At 41.2% G+C, this 23009-nt stretch overlaps 1 protein-coding gene across 1 annotated transcript in view; it reads left to right on the top strand.

Annotated features, from left to right (window-relative positions):
* The window catches only part of MALRD1 (MAM and LDL receptor class A domain containing 1), a 954719-nt gene that overhangs the window by 382111 nt on the left and 549599 nt on the right, over window positions 1-23009 (top strand). The window contains exon 26 of the mRNA XM_029587045.1: window positions 4108-4355. Within this exon, the coding sequence (XP_029442905.1) occupies window positions 4108-4355 (248 nt within the window). The remainder of the gene's footprint in view (window positions 1-4107; window positions 4356-23009) is intronic.

Below are 23009 nucleotides of genomic sequence, written 5' to 3'. Positions count from 1 at the left end.
TCATAGCACTCATGTGCTTGAGGCAGCATTTGCACGCACATGCACAGATCAATATAAAATTGTGCGCACATGTACGTGCGTATAGCCAATTTTATAACACGTGTATATGCACATATACGCACGTATGTGTTAAAATCACTGCGTCCATGTGTGCGCACTAGCAAACGTGCTCACATGTGCGCCTGCGCATGGATCTTAAGATTCACCTCATAGTGTATGCTGAAGTTAAACTGCAAATGCTCCATAGGCATTCATTCTTATTAAAGAACTGACTCCTAAGTGATTGATTACATTTGATCGGTGAGACAAGAGAGAGCCTCATGGAAAAGAAGGCAAAGTTCAAGCTACTCTGCAGGCTTTAGTTGTATCAAGCCATGTTTTTCAAAAAATCATTTTAAATATTTGCATGAATTAAGTAGAAAGGCCCTGAGGCCCAAAGCATCTTGCACTGAAATGTTGGCAAAACAAACCTAAAATAACCACTTTGTGCCAACTGTAATCCTCCAAGCACCAGGCTGATTAGTTTTGCCAGTTAGAATTATACTTGTACTTCGGAATTAAATGTTCCTTTCCCCAGTACTTTGAGAATACAATTTCAATCGCACATTAATTCTGAAATAAATAGGAACATTAAACACCTGTTATACCAACTTGCTAAAAGCTTTTCAGAATAAAGGTCTTCTTTTCAGTCCAGCACTGCAGAGAGTTCTTGGAAGAAATTAGGAAAAACTGAGGAGCATATTTTGAAATGCACTATTGGTGGACTTGAGAAATATTTTATTCCATTAAGAGAACCGAGATGACTGATTTTAAAAAGCATTTATGAGTACTAAGAAAGGAAGAGGCAAAACTATGCAACTCACTTCTGTAAATTAGGTCTTAGATTGCAATGTATTTTCCAAGATATTAAGGATCCTGGGTAAATAAAAATGTTCCTGTTCTGAGTGGAAAACATTGCCCTGTGGATGCTGCACTACTTACCCATGTCATGGAACTAGGGCTGGTAGGGCTTCCACGTCCTACCTCTAGGCTCTTCTTAAGAACATATTCTCTCTCCCCCCCCCCCCCCCCGCCTCCACCCCATTGGTTCTCTCATTATCCATTATAGGCTGATTATATTATGCACAACTGGGAAATAAAGGCCAAGCCCCAACTGCTGACAGAGGGGCCATGAATTAATAAGGGGTTTATTTGTGGACCTGTTTTCTTTGCTCATTTATTTATGGAATGTTGAAATTAATATCTGCAGATGTTTCAGTATTGATTGTATCTGAATCTCTAATTGTACAGAAATATAATATTTTCTGTTTACTTTTAATGTATACATTTTCAATAAGAAAAGGTGTGGCTATGTGTAAATTCCTGTCTGTCTAATACTGAATTTGTGTGGCAGGATTTCAAGCAAAAATCTGAAAAATTTCTCCTTCTCCATGATATATGAAAAACTCCTCTCTCTCTCTCCGATATGACTGCAAATATATATCTTTCAGAAAGAAAGAGAAATGTGGTCTGCCTAGGGCCCAAGGGTATGTAGACCCTTGTAACACCGCCCCTCCCCCCAAAACCCACCCTGAGTTGAAAGTGCCCCTCTTACAGTGGTAGATATATAGAGTGTCAGATTCTCTCTCTCCCTCTCTTTTCACATGGAACATTTCTCTTTCTTTCTGTCCTATTTTATTTATACACGTAAAATTTATGCGTGTATATTTTTAAAATAGGTAGGAAATGTATGCGCATTCAGTTACACTAAATATATTGCATGTATTCACATATGTGTTTATGTTGCAGGGTAGAGATACGCATATTTTATAATATACATGTATGTGATTCACATAGGTCATAAAATGTGAAATCCTATGCACATGTATGTGCAGATAGACAATTTTAAAACACACATGATTATACGCGCATGTACGTGTGAATATATTTTAAAATTTCTACGTCCATGTGCACCCGTGTGCGGCTCTTAAAATTTATTTCTGTGCATAAATGGCGGTTTTAAAATAGCCCAGGTTTATTCTGCATAAAAGCATGCAAGCAACCTTATTTTCCACATACTTTTACAAGCACTGGAAAGAGGAAGAGTTGGGACTTATGTGCATACACATCTTTTTATTTAAAAAAAAAATGTGCATAAATTAATCCACATAAATTATGCCCTTGACAGAGTATGTGTATCTTGTGTAGATGAGTTTGTATGTATACCATGGAATTTACTCAGAAATTTTCAAAGAAAACTTTAGAAATTACTGGCTTTACTTCTATTCACATAGGGGTAGATTTTCAAAGGGGTACGCGCGTACAATATGCGCGCACCCCCCGAAAACCTACCCCAAACCCCCCCTGCGCACGCCGAGCCTATTTTGCATAAGCTCGGCGCACCAGCAGCGTGCTGGCGCGCGCAGATTTACGCCTACTTTCCGCAGGCGTAAATCTGCCAACAAAGGTAGGGGGGGAAGGTGAGGGGAGGCGGAAGGAAAGTTCCCTCCGAGGCCGCTCCGATTTCGGAGCGGCCTCGGAGGCAACAGGCAGCATGTGCTGGGCTTGGCGCGCACAGGTTACACAAATGTGCACCCCCTTGCGCGCGCCGACCCCGGATTTATAAGATACGTGCGGCTAGGCGCGTATCTTATAAAATCCAGCATACTTTTGTTCGCGCCTGGTGCACGAACAAAAGTACGCCCGTGCGTACATTTATAAAATCTACCCCATAGTTATACAATTTCTCTCCCAATGTAAATTTTCAGTCACTTAAAAATAGGTGCATCATTTCCTTACATGCATACTTTTACCACACAAAAAAATTGGCATTCCAGGTAGCATTTCAGGGAAGTGTCTAACATTTACTACATACTTTGAAATGTAGAAATATTATGCATGTAAATGGCATGGCATTTATGTGCATAATTTTGCATCACTTTATGGAACAGGTATATTCACATATATTTAGCCACACAGGAGTAGCTTAGTGGTTAAAGAGGTAAGCTATGACCCAAGGAAGCCAAGGTTCATATAGTTTTTGGGAAAATATAGCCCAGTGACCCTGACATTGGGGCTGGGCAAAACTATAGAAGCTATTCTTAAAAGCAAAATTACTGACTACATAGATAGACATGGTTTAATGAGGAAGAGTCATGTTTTATTGCAAAAGGAAGTCTTGCCTTACCAATTTACTAGATTTATTTGAAGATTTAAATAAACATGCAAATAAAGGTGAGCCAGTTGACATAGTGTATTTGGATCTTCAGAAGACATGGCACCGGTAGCCCCTGTGACATAGTATGGGCAAAGGCTATTGGCACCATTTTGAGTCCTGGCGTCGGACGGCAGGTCGCTCCGGGACCCCCGTTGGACCCACAGGGACTTTTGGCTAGCTTGGGGGGGCCTCCTGACCCCCACAAGACTTGCGGGACGGCGATTTTGAGTCTCAAAATGGTGGCAATCGGCGCCATTTTGAGTATTGGGATCGGCCGGCCGGCGTGAAAGGAGGTCGCTCCCGGACCCCCGCTGGACTTTTGGCAAGTCTTGTGGGGGTCAGGAGGCCCCCCCAAGCTGGCCAAAAGTCCCTGTGGGTCCAACGGGGGTCCCGGAGCGACCTGCCGTCCGACGCCAAGACTCAAAATGGCGCCGATAGCCTTTGCCCATACTATGTCACCGGGGCTACCAGTGCCATTGGTCAGCCCCTGTCACCTGGTAGGAGCACAAGATGGCGCCGATGGCCATGTGACAGGGGCTGACCAATGGCACCAGTAGCCCCTGTGACAAAGGCTATCGGCGCCATGATGAAACTAGCACCGAGGTCTGAGTGAGTTCCCGGACCCCACCGCTGGACCACCAGGGAGTTTTGGTAAGTCTTGGGAAGGGGTCAGGAGGGTGCGGGGGTTTTAAATTTTTATTTAGGCCGAATTAAACAGAAATCTGTTTAATACGTGGGGAGTCGCGATGCGTTTCGCCTCCCCACGTATTTAACAGATAGCAAAAAATAAGTTGCGGATTACAAATACGTGGAAAACGGATGCACACCTCTAGAAATTACATATGTAACTCTGCAGTTAGATGGACTACTGAAAATTTAACATCTTGAGTCTTCTTTGAACTGTTTTTCAGATACTTTCATTAGTCGCTGCAATTTTGAATTTGATCTTTGTGCTTGGGAACAGAACGAGAATGATGACTTCAACTGGAATTTGAGAGCTGGCAGCACCCCGATTTTTGGCACAGGACCAGCTATTGATCACACGTTGCATAATCCATCTGGTCATTATATCTTTATAGAGAGTTCATTCCCTCAGCTGCCAAGGCAAACAGCCAAGATTTCCAGTCCACTGATAAGCAGAAGGAGCAAAAATTGTAAGGTATGTTCAGAGAAAATAGCAGGAATAACAATTTTGAGAAAATCTGACACTTTCTTAACCATCTGCTAGAAAATAGATAACACAGTTTTATTATCAAATTTGTTGTTGTTGAAAGCAACTTAAAATAGCTTATATTTGAATGGTATTAGTGCCTTGATTACTACTGCAAGCCACTAGCAAACATATCAGGCCCTTATTTTGAAGAGTTTTGCATGTTCCAAAATGTAAATGATCCTTGAAAATCAATTCCTTTGCATTATTTCTGTGTTTAAGAAGCCCCAAAACAATGATCAATTTTCAACACTGGCGCTGTGGCAAATGATGGCTAGCTAGCTGTGACTTACTCTCAAGACTAACAGTATGTCCACCTTCAACATCAATTTCAGGTAACAATGATTGAAGATCAATAATTTGAAATTTGTTGTCTATAGATGGGCCCAATGCCACATGGCCGGAGCCCACCCTTAACAGCGGCACGGAGGATGACAGAGGACGTCGGGGGGAGGGGGGGGGAAGAGCAGAGTTGGACGAGGGTGGCTGAAAACCCCCTTCCCCTTTTTTGCCCTAACTTACCCTCTTCTGTGGTCCGGGAGAGTGCCGCAGATGATGCCACATCATAGCCCCGCTCCGCGGCCTACTGGCAGAGGGCAGGTACGGCTCCCGACACCAGCGGCTGACCAAGATACATTACATGAAACTCCAGATGGGAATATCTGCGATCTAGACGAGTCGCTTTCCGTTACCGCACCTGCGGCAACAGAGGAAGGAGTACAGTCTGCAAGCCACGATGTCATGCTGATACAGGACAGTAGAAGCGACGACGAAAGGCCATCAACCAGCAGACAAGCCGATCAAAGGCGGTGCAACAAACAATATGGCATTGGTGAGTCTGGATTAAGCAGGCAGAAGGTGGTTTCTGCGGAGGCATCACATGTAGTGACGACTGCAAAATCAAAACATAGGTCGAAGCGCAAGCGCAGGTCTAGTTCTAGCTCATATACTTCTTCCTCAACTTCGTCTTCATCTTCAGAGTCCTCTAGCGACAGTGACTGGCAGCCATCAACAAAGACAATGGACAAGGAGTCCAGAGGCCCTCCAGCACTGACCACACTGTCGGAGCTATGGGAGGGGTTGCCAAGGAGATTGAGAAAAAAAAATCAAAAAAAGGAAAAATATTGACATCTTTTCCATCCTACATGGGCGACACAAACCTGAAGGGAGAAAAAAACGCAGAGCCGGATCGGCTCCACTAGGAAAAGAAATGAAGATTCCAAAAACAATAGTCAACTGGATAAACACCTTCATTTCATGACGAGCGTTGTCAGACATCAGGACCCATCTCAATATGGACCCATGTTGAGCTATGCCATCAACATTTTACAAGCTTACCAAGAGCATGAGGGTTGGGCATGGCTCAATTATGATCGGACCCAATACACAGCAGAAGCTTTACGACAACTTCAGAATACTCAATTTTACACACAACTCCCATCAGATCCTACAACTGAAATTTCTGACACAATCAAACACATTGTTCAAACAGGCATAGATCAAGGTTTTCTAACAGTTAATGAAATCAATTTTTTACTGAATAAACATCCAGTTGTTCCTGTTTTTAATCATTTACCAAAAATTCATAAAAACATTGCTAATCCACCAGGAAGGCCAATCGTTTCCAGCAAAGGATCTTTATTGGAACCCTTATCCAGATTCATCGATTTTTTCTTAGCTCCGTTTGTTTCTAAACAAACTTCATACATTAGAGACTCCCAACAGATTATTCAATTTTTGGAATCTTTTGAAGTGGACACTTCTGAATTATTGTTAGTCACTCTTGATGTGGAAGCCTTATACACCTCTATTCCGCAGGACGAGATGTTACAAATTGCAGAAAAATTTTTTGAAGATAGACCACGTCCCCATAGGATTCCTACCAGTTTTTTGTCAGCACTATTAAGCATTGCCTTGACGAAGAATTACTTTGCATTTGAAGGAATCTACTATCAACAAATTTGTGGCACTGCCATGGGTGCAACTATGGCACCAGATTTAGCCAATCTTTATATAGCAGTTTTCGAAGATAGTTGGATTTACAATAATAATCCCTTTACTCAGCACATTCAAGAATGGAAAAGATACATTGATGACATACTGCTTCTATGGAAGGGTTCTTTATCTAAGTTTCTAGAATTTCTAAATTGGCTCAACGGGTGCAATCCCCATCTCCATTTTACTTCTGAGTATGACACCACGGTTATTCATTTTCTCGGCATCACGATCTTTAAAAAACCTTTTGGCTTTGATACTACTATCTATAGGAAACCAGTGGCATCTAGCACATTTTTACACTTCACCAGTGCACACCCCCGGTCTCTCAATTTGAATCTCCCAGTGAGCCAGTTTTTTAGACTAAGAAGGCTTTGTACTTCCACAGAAGAATTTCGCCAACAAGCAATTTCATTAACAGATCGATTTATCAAAAGAGGCTATCCCCCACGGTGCATAAAACATGCCTTTACTCAGGCACGATTTACCAACAGAGAGTGGCTTTTCTTACCCCGTCCTTTGGAATCTACGGATATTTTGACCTGTGTTTTGCCTCTTTCTGCTATGACTCAGACTATGAAGCAGATTATGCATCAGAATTGGCACATGTTGCAGATTTATAATGAATTTCATGAAGTCCCTAGATTCGCTTTCACTTGGAGTCCCAACATTAAAGATATTTTGGTACACTCCGATTCTTCAGTGCCTCAATTTGCTAATGTTATAGGAGCTCATACATCTTGTGGCAAATGTACAGTTTGTCAAGTTATGATTGATATGTCAGCCATTTATTTCAGTCGAATTGATTTTACCTTTATTTTGAGGAAATTTACTGATTGCCGTTCTACAGGGGTAATCTACATCATACAATGTCCTTGTAATCTCCTATACATTGCCAAAACACAACGGGCACTTAAGACCTGTCTGATCGAACATCGATCATGTATTTCCACAGGTCAAATGACAGCTCCACTCACATCTCATTGCACTCGAAGTCAACATACCTTTAATGATCTCAGAGTATGCATACTTGAACAACTTTCCCCAAACTGGAGAGGCGGGGATTTTAATACTCGATTACTGCATGCAGAACAGCGGTGGATCCATCGCCTCGGTACAGTGGAACCTCAAGGATTGAATTCATCTTTAGAACTCCAAGTGTTTCTGTGAGAGTATGGCTATTTAATACATTAAATCATTTTTGTATATAAGTTCACCGTGGTAACGTTTTGTTATCGATATAAGCATTAAAATAATGTTTATTTGAAACCATGGGAACATCTTATCAGTGACGCACACAACGTTGTGACGTCATCACGCGCACAAAGCACGGGTTTTTTTAAAGGCAAAAGAGTTTTACGGCATCCTCTGTCCCGTCTTCATTTAAACAGCGTTTGAGACGTGCGGGTCCAGTATGAAGGTTCGCGTTGCTATGTCACTTTAAGTTAAGTACATCATTACGTTGAATTTTTTGATAAACATTGAATTTATGTTTTTTCATTTGTCAACATCTTCTCTAACTATCTACCTATAAATCACTCCTGAAGAAGCGATAAACTTATCGCGAAACACCGGCCGTTGTCGGGGGATTAATTCTTCAATTTGATCTTCGGGGAACAGATGCATTTGAATATCATTATAATTTATAAAATTTGAAGACTTTAAATTTGAACACTTTTGATATACAATAACGAACAGCTCACCACAAATGACGAGTGGTCCGGACGGCAAGTGATTATCACTGCCATTGCCTGGCTTGCTGATGCGGTATCAATACTATTTTGAATATACTAGTGAATACCACAGCATTGAAATTTAATTTACTTGGTCTTTTTGTTGCGTGGATTTTGATTTATAAGACTAGTGCTTGGGTTCTTTGTCTTGTTTGCTTGTCAATTATGATGAGCAATTCTGGGACAAGATGGAGGAGAATCGATTCATGACATAGGGTACCCAGGACGTGAGTCTATGGATCAATCAAATGACCAAGAAATCCACTGAACAAGGAACACGGCCAAGGTTTACAAGGACGACATCGCCTGCCAGGCGTGTGTCAAGGCAAGCGCCTGGACAAGATAACACCTGCTGGCGGTATAACAAGACAGTTTGTACCTTCCCGGACTGCAAATTTAAACACGTGTGCCAAGCTGTGTGCAGCACCACACCCAATAACAAAATGTACAAAAAAACAACCGATGGGGAGTAAGCCTAAAGCAACATGATAAAGGACACTTTGGAAAAGCACCGTCACCCATCAAGCTGGAAGCTATGCAACCATGGATGGATATTTATCCAAACCAACAGAAAGCACATAAGATTGCCCAAGGTTTTCAAGAAGGTTTCATTATTCCTTTCCATGGCCACATTGAAGAAGTACATACCTGTAACGCCCCATCTGCAGCACAGCACAAGGACATAGGGCAGAATAGCGGGACCATTCAGTAACAAACCTTTTCTGCACATGTTCCTTTCACCTTTGGCTGTCATCCCAAAAAAAGAAAAAGGAAAATACCGGCTCATACAGAATTTATCTTACCCACCCGGTCGGTCGGTCAATGACCTATTGCCACAGGAGGAGTGCACAGTGCAATACGCGTCATTTGATTCCGCAGTTGTGCTAGTGCGCAATTGTGGATTCGGAGCCCTAATGGCAAAAGCGGATATCGAATCCGCCTTCTGTTTGCTGCCCGTACACCCTCAAAGTTTTCTGATACTAGGTTTCAAATTCAATGATCACTATTTCTTTGACAAATGCATGCCCATGGGATGTGCAGTCTCATGCCCTTACTTCGAGCTATTTAGCTTATTTCTGCATTGGGTGATGGAAAATGTACGGCATCCCATAACATCATTCATTACTTGGACGATTTTCTATTGGTTGGGCCTTGAGACTCAGTCACTTACAGGAATTCCAAAAGATGACCGGGGATTTTGGTGTTCCGCTGGCGCTCAGCAAAACAGACGGTATTGCAACCATTATATCCTTCCTAGGCATTGAGATTGATTCTAACAAAATGATTGCGAGGTTGCCGGAAGAGAAAGTTGACAATCTAAAAACAATTATACGACAAGCAGCCATAGCAAAGAAGATAATCCATCCTGGGTTCATTAAACTTCACTTGCCGAGTCAGTCTTAACCTTATTGTATGTTTATCCTTGTAACCAGACAATGTGGCAGGAGGCTCACTATCCCATTACACACACCACCTTGCCATCTTGGCAACACAAACAGCCAATAGGAATGCCAAACCTTATGTCTAGCTAACAAACTGTTCCTTCATATGACACTTTTTAACCTAAATTGTAACATCTAATTATTTATTTATTTATTTATTTATTTATTTATTTATTTATTTAACAGGTTTTCTAGACTGTCATTTAGTTAAAAACTGTAACGGTTTACAATTTTAAGAAAATAAATACATCATTTTAAGAAGATAAATACATGATTAAAAGGATCATAAAAGAAATACGTAATAGTGCAATAGTGTACAAATTTTAAAAAAGTTAAAATTAATAAAATAAGTAAGAACAGTATGCAAATAAGTAAATAAGTAAGAACAGTATGCATGGTATATCTATTCCTGCATGGTTACAGCGTGTCCTCGCAGTAATATGAAAAATTCATTTTGCATGACATTTCAGGGATTTTTCCTTTGTTTTCCTGCCTCCCCATAAAATGAGACAAAATAGACAATTTAGTTGTGATTGTCTATTTTATGTGCGTATGGTCGTGCGAGCGCTCATACACTAGAATTTTATGATCAAATCTTTTTACTTAATTTTTCCAATCATGCATGCAATTGCGCTTGTCTAATTTAAGCTATACCTAATGTGTGTTCCTAATTTTAAGCGGGTACCCAAGCAAACATATTTCATTTTTTTTCCTTAGGACTTTGATGGCTATAACATGCACAGGAAAGTGGATTTTAAAATACGCTCGCACGAAGGCCATTCCCAGTTTTACCAATTAGTCCACCAGTTTGCCCAGTCCATTTTGAGGTCATCCATACCCCTCTAGGTCTTCAGACTAAACTCAAGTTGCCCCAGACTCCTCACCCTGTTAATTTAGGCATAAATAGAGATTTATGAAGATATAAAACTCATCAAGAGCAGAAGTAAACATGCACAATTTACAGTCCACTGCTCACTGTGTCCACCGGATTTAAAATCCATATTTACATGGGTAACTCTTGACCCTGTCCTGGAACGCCTCTGACATGCCCTAACTCCATCCCTTTTTCTTTTACTCATGCATACGCATACACATACACATGCATAATTTTCGGCTTTTAAAACATGCGCTGCTCAGGTGCGGCTGAGATACCCACATATATGGAACTTTTAAATTTACCCCTAAGTGCACTTAACACAGTTGAAACCTATTGACAATTAAATGGCATATATTGCAGCAATTTTCAAAAGCCTACTTGCATGGGTAAAGTACATTTACACATGTAAAACTCAGATGTAAGCGTATAAATACTTTTGAAAATCAGGCCCAAACTTTTGTTTAATCCTTTGCTGTATTGGTATCCAGTGGAGGGGAAAAAAGATCAGGGATAATGTGATCTCGTTACCTGTGGTCCCAGTAAGGATTCATGTGGCAGAATTCTGAACAATCTGTAACTCTCTTAACACATATGTCAGCAGTCCAATATAGATAGAATTTCTATAGTCTAAACTGGTGAAAACCAGAGCCTGAAGCACTATTTGGAAATCAGTGTAATGGCTTCAGGCTGCTTCACATGTGCAGATTTTACAATAGACTTGACTTGCATCCACAGTGAGAAATCAGATTCCAACATTATGCCCAGATTTCTTACCTGAGTTACTATGGGTATCTCACAGCCCTCAAAGCTGAAAACAATAGGATCGTTACTGGATGGAAATCTATTGAGAATAATGAGCTCTGATTTTTCAGTGCTGAGGGCCATCTTGTTGTGGAACAGCCACTGTTTCACTCTAGATATGCACGTGGACACTATGCCCGCAGTTGCAGACCATGTGTACATTGTCAGAATAAAAAGCGTATATCATCAGCATAAAGCCTGTAGCTTACTCCTAGGTCTGAAAGCAGCCTATAAAAGGGGGACATAGAGATGCTAAGGAGGGCTGCTGACAGGGCCAATCCTTAAGAATAACTGTGTTAAGAAATATACCGGAGGATCCTGCAGGACCAATTTTCACTTGGTAAGCACAACCTGTGAAATAAGAAGAAAACCATCTCCAGTCAGTGACAGAAATCCCGATATCCCTCAACCAAGATAATAAAATCAGTTGGTTGATAGGGTATAATGTGGCCAAGGCATCCAACAGGATCAAAACAAAATTTAGGCCACTGTTAAATCTATGCCTGAACACATCAAGGCTGAACAACAGTAATGTTTTGGTACTAAATGACTTGCAAAACCCAAATTGATATTGGTCTAAGCTGGAATGTTTCTCAGTGTACTCAATTACTTCAATATAGCACTTTCCATAACCTTCATCAAAAAGGGCATTCATGAAATAGGGTGATAGTTGGCAAATCATGATGAATCAAGAGAGGGTTTTTTTCAGGATCAGACAAATCGAGGCCCATTTAAGGCTAGTAGACAAATGTTTTTCAGCTAAATAAAGATTGATGTCCTTGTTAACAATACCACCGATATCCTCTAGTAATGCTTTGAGCAACACAAGGGCAAGAAATCAAATGATATGAGGAAGAATTTATGGTGGCAATAATCTTGACAGTTTCCTCTTTAGTTAAAGGATTAAATTGATTCCTTCCTACCCCCGATGAAAATACAGATACACCGACTTCGGAAGGAAATTTACTGAAAATTGTGTTTATCAGAGAAAAAACATGCAAAGCCTTCAAAATAATGTTGGAAGCAGGATAGTATTCTCAGTTTATGCTGGATTCACAGGAGTTATTCCTGTCCATTTTAATCCAGGTGGAAAAGTATGGCTTTTTTTTTTTTTTTTGCTTTGTTGATAGCTTCCCTATACCTAGATAACTATAAGTTATAGACTTCTAGATTAGAAGACGATTGAGCTCTATGCCAACAATGCTCAGCACAGCACTATGTTCACTTAATCTCTCTTAGGGTGGTAGTATACCAAGGTGTATTCTAGCAGTGCCTAATGATAATATATTTAATGGATACTTCCTCATCAATAATGTGCTAAAGTGTAGAAGAGCCTAAGCATCAGTTACAGACAGCACATCAATACAAATTAAGATATCCAGCGATGGAACCAAATATAACTCTATTTGGCATTGAATAGATAGATTATCTCTTTTCTTCCCCTGCACCCAGGAGAGACAATTGATTTTCATATCTAAATTCAGAACTCCTGGCAGACAAAATTATTAATACTATGTATATACTGTAGACTTGGTTTATTATATAAGACCACACAGCTGAAACATTCCTAAGCCATACAAGAAACCAACTATTTTGCGATGTTTGATCTCTGGCAGTTTTTGCTTATGCTACAAACATTTTAATTTGAGTGCTAATGAGAATATTCAGCTGTACCTATGACTTCTTGCATCCTTCTGAATTTCACAGACTAGAGGCATAACTGATCTGAAAGAGCAGCTGTACTTATTAATTCACATGCAGTATTTCATGACACATTGAATATATTAAGTAAGGGTATAGGGGCAGATTTTCAAAGCCTTCGCGCGTAAATCCAGGTGGATTTACATGCGTGGGGGGGGGGTGGGTTACGCGCGCCAAGCCTATTTTGCATAGATCCGGCGACACGTGCAAGCCCCGGGATGCGAGTAAGTCCTGGGGCTTGAAAAAATGGGCGGGGCGGTCCAGGGGTGGGACGTGGGCATGGCCAGAGGCCTCTCCATTGCTGCTGGGCCCGGGGATCGTGCGCCGGAGGCAGGTGCAACTTCTGCAATAAAGGTTGGGGGAGGGGTTAGGTAGGGCTGGGGGACAGGTTAGGTAGGGGAAGGGAGGGGAAGGTGGGGGGTGGAAGGAAAGTTCCCTCCGAGGCTGCTCCGATTTCGGATTGGCCTCGGAGGGAACAGGGAAAGCCATCGGGGCTCCCATAGGGCTCGGCACGCGCAAGGTGCACAAGTGTGCACCCCTTTGCACGCGCCGACCCTGGATTTTATAACATGCGCATGGTTGCGCACATGTTATAAAATCGGGCATAGATTTGTGCACGCCAGGTTGCACGCACAAGTCTAAGCCCATGTGTAGCTACTAAAATCTGACCCATACTGTATAAAACTGAAAAAAAAAATAGATTGCAAGGGCCATGTTTTCAAAAGTAAGTAAAACAAATATCTAAAAAGTATGCCTTTATTTACTTATTCTGGCCTTTTGAGCACCTATTTTTCTAAATGCCCAATTTATTCATGTATCTGATTATATGAATTTAAAAATTCTGTACTTATAAAACAGAAGTGTGCAAGTGACTAACCTATGTGCACATGATGGGCTGATATCCTATTCTCTGTCAGTTATACTAGTTTTGACTTCTTGTGATCAGTCTTCAGTCCTTCATCTCCAATCTTCAATGTCTTCTGCTCTTGCTCATACTGTTCCTTGCCTCCCTGCCTTCTCTCCAGCACTTGTTGTCCCTCAGGCGGATCTTTAGTTTTGACTTTGACTTGGACACTGACTGTGATTGATCTCATCCTGCCTCTGAGCACTGCTTGAACCAGACCTTGCTTGCTTGCCGCCTGCTCTAACCGGTGCCTATTTCTGACTCGCCTACATTCCTCCTGTCCTTGACCCTGGCCTGCAACTCTACCTTCTTGACAGATCTTTGCTTATCTGCAGAGGACTGCACCTAAGTCCTGCCAGCCCCGGCACCTCAGGGCTCAACCTAAGGAAAACGTGGGCTGGTATAGGTAAAGCTCCAGTTGGGCCTCTGCCACAGTCAGCTCCACCAGCTGATGGTAGAGACCTGCAGGGCTCCTCCCTATAAGTTGTGCCAACTGCACTGCGGTCCAAAGGTCCACACCTGCAACAAAACTTAAGTTTGATCCCTAGAAGACTGACATTTTCTAATATAACTCTTTCACCCTCCCACCTCCTCCTATCTCTTCCCTCCTGCCTATCTCTCTACTCCTGTCCCATTCCCTACTCCTTCTCCTCCTCTAGCTCTCCTGCCCTCGTCCTCCAGCCTCCTCTCCTTCCTCCTCCTTTTCTTCTCCTCACATCTCTCCTCTCCTCTCTCCTCACGCCTCTCATACTCCATCCTTCTCATTCCTCTTCACCACCAACACCTTTCCTCCACACTCCTCCACCAACACCACTCCTCACTCTTCCACACTCCTCCACCAACTCCACTCCTCACTCCTCCATTCACACCGCTTCTCCTCACTCCTCCACCAACACTACTCCTCACTCCTCCACTCACATCACTCCTCACTCAGCCATCCCTACACCAACACTCCTCCATACCAAAAGACAGACAGACTGGACAAACAAACAAAAACTTTCACTCCAACAAAAAAGACAAAAGACCAGGTAAAGAGAAACAGGTAAAGGGAAACAGATGGCAACAGAAGACCAGACAACACACTCATGTAATTGAATCACAAAAAGCTCCTACTCCCACTAAACCACCAACTTTCCTCTCCTCTCTCTCAAAGAGGCAGCTACAAGAAACCGGGATATATAAACTGAAAAAATAACGCACCACGACTAATTTATGCTAGCCATGAAAATGATGCAGCACACGGTAACGCAATGTGCTGATACAGCGCGCCGTGCACTGATGCAACACACCATGTGTTATTTACCTATGTGATGCGGAAGCCTGTAAATTAGCCTAACCATGCCCTTTTTTTTATCGTGGGTGCTATTTTCGCTATGTTTATAGCTTGTTTATAAATCTAGGTCTTTATCTGCTAAAACCACTTTACCCTTTAGTTAATAAATCAAATGTGTTTACCTTGTTTCGTTCCTGGATAACGTCCAGAATAGACTGCTGGAATGCAGTGTATTGGGGGTTTATGGTAAGCCAAAAGCAGCAAAGGCTACAATTAATACAGAACTGGAAAACAACAGGTTTAGACTCTTCTGACGATATTATATCCACACTGGAGTCTCTTCAGTGATTCCTAGTTACCTATCATAGGTTTAAAATCTTGATTTTAGTTTTAGGGTACTGTACAAGTCAAGGTCACGATATATAAAAGACCAATTGATCCCATATGTGCCTTAGAGAATGTTAATATCTGCTCAGGATGCACTCTGTGCTTCCACTCAATGAAATAAATTAGGTTACAGAAGACATGCAGGAGATAATATTCTTATGCGGGCCCTGAACTTTGGAAAGCCCTACCAAAAGATACTCACCTATTAAATGATTACCTGATCCTCAGAAAACATGCAAAATATTGGTTCTCCAGCCTGGCCTTTGTTTCTGTAAAATTGCCTGAATTAGTTTTTGTAGTGTTGTCTGCTTTTCTAATGGCATTTTATCCTTCCTTTTTGTGTTTTCTGATGGTTTGTTACCTTTGTTTGTGTTTTAGAAATTAGCTGATTATGCTGTTAGGAATCTTTCAGCATGCAAATCAGGGATGTGTACTGGGAAAGTTTTTATGTGGTTTTCGTGCTTTCTTTTCCTTTTGTTCATTTAATTTGTTTATTTCATTTTATTTTGTCTATCTGAAATGAAATAAATAAAACAAAATCCCAGAAAAACTGAAAGAAATTAAAACTGTCCCCCCCCTTCTCCCATCCACAAAATCTGCAAAATAAAAGGTCCCCCTCCTCCAACCCCATCCACACATCTTCCACAGGCAGGAGCAATCCTCAGTTGCTCCTGCCCCGCAGCTCCAGCTTTTAAAAATGGCCACCAGTCAACTAGAGGACAGTGTCTTTATGCTGTTGGCAGAATCTGGGGATTGCTCCTGCTCATGGAGGAGGATGGAGAGGTCCGGGGGTGGGGGGAGAGCTGGACAGGGCCTTTTATATTCACATGTTTAGTGGATGGGAGTAGGGACCCAGACTGGATGTCTTTGTTTTAAGGCAGGGGTGATGGCTTAAAAGCAAAACAAAACATGTACAATATTGGTTTAATTTTTCTTTTGCTTTGTTTTAAAAATGAAATGAAACAAAATGGGAAATTTTGCTAAAATCTCCCATTTCTTTGCAATGAAAGCACATCTTTTTTTTTTTTTTAATTCTTTATTTATTCATTTTCAAAATATATACACAAAAGCACACCTTTAACAGAAATGGTTAGGTTATAGTATGTGTATTGTGTTTAATAAATAGTATTTGATTTTTATAATTTGCTGGGTTTTGTACATTTTATTGTTATTATTGATTGTTATCCACTCTGAGCATTGTTTTATATGGCAAAGCGGGCTATGAATATAATGAAATATAAATAAATACTATAATTTCATTGTTTCACTTGTAGTTTGGTGGATTTTCCTTATTATTTTATACTATACTACTGTGATAGTGATAATGATGGCCAAGGTAATGGAATGGAATACGGAGGATCATCTGTTGCTACAATAGAAGCTGTAGATACTCTAGGTCTGCTTATTCTTATTTTTTATTGTTCTAATAAGCTTCCAGAAAGCGGATATTTTTATTTTGATTGTGCTGCTGTTCATTTTCCTTAGTTCATCATTGTTTTACTGTTGATGCTCATTACAAGTTGTCAGTTTAAATACTATTCCTGTCAAATTATCGAGGTATACCTTCTCTGTACCCATTAGCACACAAGGACAGTAACTTTCAAAGCGGTGCTCAGGTGCACATTGGTGCAATTGCTTCGGCGTGCGCCCAGGGACATAGAAATTTTATAACTTGCGTGCTTGTTATAAAAAAGCCTTAGCGCACACACATGTGCACGTAATTTATAAGCACAAATGCCAATTCTACTGTTTAAGTCAGGGTATTTTATAATTGACGCACATCCACGCCATTACAAACCCCCCCCCCTGGTTTGATAGCCTGCACACCCCCCCCCCCAGTTACTCCAGACCATTTAAACTGGTCCAAAATGGCAGGTTTTTTAATAACAGCTTTCACCTCCTCCATAGCAGAAGTAAACTTATGCAGCAGCGGAGATGGGCGCATAAGTATTTACATGTATATCTCTTGGCCACACCCTGAAACACATACTCCCCGCCCAGACTACACCCACACCATACCCGTTTTTGAAACTAAGCGAGATGTACACAGAACGGGAGATACACACACATCTGGGTGGCTTTTAAAATTCAGTGGGCGTGGGCGACCCCGACTTGTGTGCGCATCTCCCGATTTCGGCATGTGCCAGGCTTTTAAAATCTACCTCAGAGTCTCTCTCACACTTCTTCACCCACCAGATATCAGAGGGGAAAGATTGAGAAATATTGTTTTAAGTATCTTATGATTTGATTACACCGCTGGAACTGTCTGGTCACTATTCACTAGGGCACCATACATGGATATGGCTGTCATCTTGTCTTAATGCTATGCCCACAGTAGGACTCTTTAATTACAATTTGCAATTAAAAAAAAAAAATACTACTTGTTTCTCTAAAACTGGAGCACTCTTCTTGTGGGCACATAATTTGCACTACATGTCCTTTGCAAATTAATGTAAGTCTGTGTTCTGTGTTGTAGGCACAGAATCAATCCTAGGAAAACCACTTTACTGTTTAAAATTCTAAATTTTTCCCAACAGAAAATAGAAATACAAATGAAATCAAAATTATGCTAGATAATTTTAAGAATGATGAGCAGCACCACCACTAACAGTACTAGTGCAAACTATAACAACATGAAGAGAATATATTGCCTTCTAGTGTGGTGATGAGAAGAAAAGAACTAGTAGATATATTGCCTGACTGTGTAATGGTATCAGTAAAATTGCAGTCATCTTGGTCTAGGAAATGTTCACATGCACACCTTTAAATATAATACATGTAAGACTTGTTATATTTGGGATGTGGATTGAGTGTGCCTTCATACGATGCTAAACTGATGTTCAGCTATCGTGTCTGTCAGCCATGTTCGGGCTTCAAAATCATTAGGCACCTCAATGTGGTTTTGAATTGATGTTTGTGTCCACTGGTTTGCGTGCTCATCAAATTATTGACTTATATGCAAGCCACTGCTCAACTTATACTTGCGAGTGTGTAGTCGATCTTGTGCTGCCGACACCAAGGCGTTTCGGAGCGGTGCTCCTTCTTCACGGGCTGTGCTTTGGCAAGAAGGACTGCTCAAACACCGTGGCAATTGTTACGGTGGCTGGACCAAGAACTGTGGACTCCGGCGCTGAGGATGCAGAGAGTATGCTCCGTTGTAAACTACGGCTGCCACGTCCTGCTCCGTTTTCTAGCGCTAGAAAACGGAGCAGGACGTGGCAGCCGTAGTTTACAACGGAGCATACTCTCTGCATCCTCAGCGCCGGAGTCCACAGTTCTTGGTCCAGCCACCGTAACAATTGCCACAGTGTTTGAGCAGTCCTTCTTGCCAAAGCACAGCCCGTGAAGAAGGAGCACCGCTCCGAAACGCCTTGGTGTCGGCAGCACAAGATCGACTACACACTCGCAAGTATAAGTTGAGCAGTGGCTTGCATATAAGTCAATAATTTGATGAGCACGCAAACCAGTGGACACAAACATCAATTCAAAACCACATTGAGGTGCCTAATGATTTTGAAGCCCGAACATGGCTGACAGACACGATAGCTGAACATCAGTTTAGCATCGTATGAAGGCACACTCAATCCACATCCCAAATATAACAAGTCTTACATGTATTGTATATAGTATCATGTTATAAAAGTTTGGGTAATAATTTCACCTTTAAATATAAGCATTTTAGGTTTCCTTTTAAGTTATTTTTGCACGTTTTATGCCTCACTATCAAAAAATAAAGTAGGCTAAGGCAACTAGTGGGATTTGTGTTTTGGGACTGACAGAGAAAGACAGAATCTCATTCTCTTGTTTCTGCTCATCACTCTCTTTCTCTCTGCCCTGCTGGTATAATTTTATATGTATACTGGATGATGGATGATGCACTGTGCTTACTGTTATAGATTTTTTAGGATTTGTTGACTAGGATAGCCAGATTAAGACAAACAACTTGTTTTTAACTTGGATGTATAAAGAGATAAAGTGATATGCCCAAGGTTGTACAGAGAGTAGTCTTGAAATAATGCCCCATAACTTGTTCTAAATCATAGTCCTCTGCCTTAACGACTAGACCTTTCCTTATCTCTGTGATGAATGGTGGTACACCATGACACTGATTAACTGATTGACTGTAGTAACACTCTCTCTTTGGCTACAAAGCACAATTCCAAGAGGCAGCACCCATTAACCTACATGTCAAAAAAATGTAATGGGCCTTTGTTTTTCTTATTTCAATAAATTGAAAATTAATTAAAAATGGCCGTGAAGATCCCCAAAATGTTTGTTTTAATTCATTTCAAAAAATAGTGCACACTGTTTGCAAATAGTATGAAGAAGACTATGTGCAAATTGCGCACAGTTGGGTAGATGTTAAAAGGGCCATACGTGCACCCATAAATGCACAATTTTATAAACTATACGCGTAGGTAATAAAATATTCTTCACACACATATGTCTGTACACGTATCTTACACACACACACTTAGGGGAGAGATAGAGAGAGAGAGAGACTATAAGGCTCAGTCTGATACTCTATGTAAGGGGGTACTTTCATTCGGGGTGAGTTTTTGGGAGGTGAGTTCGGGTTAAGGGGGGGAAGGGAGGTGTTACAGACACATTCAGAGGTATCCATTGTAAAATTGACATCATTAAAGAATTTTAGACCTTATAAATGACGAAAATTGTAACAAGAGGAGTTGATTTGTACACTGCATTCTCTCCTAACTGAATGCATGGTAAAATAATGTTGTACTCATAAGCACAATCCCTCAACATCCCTTAAAGTATTACTTTCTTTTAGGTTCTCCTAATGAAAAGCTGTGTGGGTTCCCTTATGCTTGGTGATACTCCTGGTACCTAAAATCCAATGCTTGCTTTCTCTCTGATTGCTTTTCTACTCCTTGTTTTGCCACTTGGGTATGCTCTTCTTGATCTCCTTCTCTGATGTTATACCAGATGAACTCTCTTCACCTCACCTCAAAACGTTTGCTTGGGTGACAGGAGAATAGCTGGATGAGCATACCCCAGAGTGCAACTGCAAGCTCCAGGTTCCTTCATTGGCGAACTCCCAAGAACACAAAATTTTCCAAACTCTAAACAAGACTCTTTCTTGCAAGGGACAAGAGAAATGTATTCTAATGCCTGAGAAACCTTAACTCCTTAACTAAGTCCTAGATTTTAGGATCATTGATATCCATTTCATAGAGTGAAAAGTTGTTTTGACTTCCTTCCTAGAGTGGTGATCAGAAAAACAAAAACCAGAGAAACCAAATCCCTGACCCCTTTTTTTGAGTCAGTTGCCTATTCTCTTAGGGAAAATCCACAGATCCAACACTGTATAGATATCTCTTCCAAACTAGGCAGGGAAAAGGGTAATGAACAGCTTCCTTACCTTATTCTGTCTATAGATGATCTCTCTGAAAACTTTAGAGGTCACCATATAAAAATTCTAGAATAAACCACTCTAGCAACCTCACTGGATGGTACCTTTGACAATGGTGCAATCCGCTACATACTCTGACCAACCACATGGTCCTCTCTACCTTGCGTTAGAAAAGATCCCAATAAGCCTTACATACTTATGTAATTTGCTCCTCCTGAATAGGCTCCCACAAATCCTCTTTATAATGTATCTTAAAAGTATGGGCATTGTGAAATATGAGCATATGTTTTAGTCATGCAGAGATAGATTTTAAAAGCCGTGCAGGCGGTTCCCGGCACACACACATGGACGCGTCAATTTTATAACATGCCCGCGTCGCCACGCACATATTATAAAAATACAAAACCTGCATGCACATGTGCGGACAGGTTGTGAGGGGGTGATTAAAAAAAAAACAAACCACATGGTGATGCAAACAGTAGGGATGTGCAGACCAAAAGTTTATGTTCATAAGTCCATAAGTCGAAAGGGGGGGTCAATTTCTGTCAATATGGACATATGGAGAATTCCATAAGTTGAGTCTATGTCCATACGTGCAAATAAAAATTTAAACCCCTCACCCTCCTTAATCCCCCCCCCCCCCAAGACTTACCAAAACTCCCTGGTGGTCCAGCGGGGAGTCAGGACGCCATTTCTGAACTCCTTTGCCTCCTGACCCCCCCAAGCTGGCCAAAAGTTCCTTTTGGGTGCAACAAGGGTCCCGGAGCGAACGCGCGGGGAATCATGTGAGGCCGCATCACTCCGACGTGACGCCGACGTCATGTGCTCCTCGCAAAGGAGTTCAGAAATGGCGTCCTGACTGCCTGCTGGACCACCAGGTAGTTTTGGTAAGTCTTGGGGGGGGGGGGATTAAGGAGGGTGAGGGGTTTAAATTTTTATTTAGGATCAACAATCGCGATTTCCAACGTATTCAACATAGCTATGTTGAATACGTTGGAAATCCGATCGTTTTCGCCTCATCACTTTTTTAAGTTAAAAAAAAAAAAGTTGCGTTTTACATTTAAGTTCAAAACGAATGCATACCCCTAGCAAACAGCCTTTCACTAGTTCCCTCTCAGTCCGCTCCAATTAAGGAGCAGACTGGGAGGGAACTTCCCTAACCCTTTACCTACTCTGCCTTCCTTTTTCCCTCTCCTCACCGACCCCTAAAACCTCACTTCCTACCTTTTTTATTTTTTATTTTGGAACTTCATCTTATGAGATGAAATATGTTCCATGCACCAGCTGACTTCTGGCACGCACTTCCCCAGGACAGGGCCTAATTAATGGCTGCTGTCCCGGCCGGCCCCGGCCTCATTCCGCCCCTTCCCCACCAGTCCGCCACCCCCAGCCCACCCCTTTTACCAAGCCGATCTGTTTTTAAAATGCGCTCTGCGCGCAGCCCGACCTTGCGCGTATCCCCTGGTTTTAGTGCGTACCGAGCTTTTAAAATTTGGCCTTAAATGACTGATAATAGTCAGCCCTGTAGGTATAGCTGGTTAACTCCCTAGTTTTTTTTTTTTTATTTAAAGTTTATTAGAGTTTTTACAAATTATAAAAAATGCAAAAAATCAAAGAAATACAATTGCATATAGCACAATTAAATCAAGAACCAATTTACAAAACATTCGTTCTCTATATGTCAAAATTATAGTCCACTAATTGGGAGGACACAAACAAATAATACATAAACAATATAGGAAATTGTAATTCAATAATTACATTAGCTGGATCTATTTATATCTATACAACTACTTATATCTCAGCCAGCTTCTTTATCAACCAAGAACGTTTCCAGGTGTGACGGATCCTGAAAAATAAATCTATTCTTTTGATAAACTATAAGGCATTTACAGGGGAACCTCAAAAAATAAGTAGCACCCAAGGACAATACTCTAGGTTTCAATAAAAGGAATTGCTTCCTCCTGTATTGAATGGATCGAGAAACATCTGGAAACACTTGCACCTTATAACCACAAAATAAATGTTCCCTATTTCTAAAGTATTTCTGAAGAATATGAATTTTATCTTTCTCTCTGCAGAAAGTAACTAATAACGTGGCTCTCTGTGGAATATC

This window comes from Rhinatrema bivittatum, chromosome 2, assembly GCF_901001135.1.
Source record: "Rhinatrema bivittatum chromosome 2, aRhiBiv1.1, whole genome shotgun sequence".
Taxonomy (NCBI): Eukaryota; Metazoa; Chordata; class Amphibia; order Gymnophiona; family Rhinatrematidae; genus Rhinatrema; species Rhinatrema bivittatum.
This window is presented reverse-complemented; position numbering and strand designations above follow the sequence as displayed.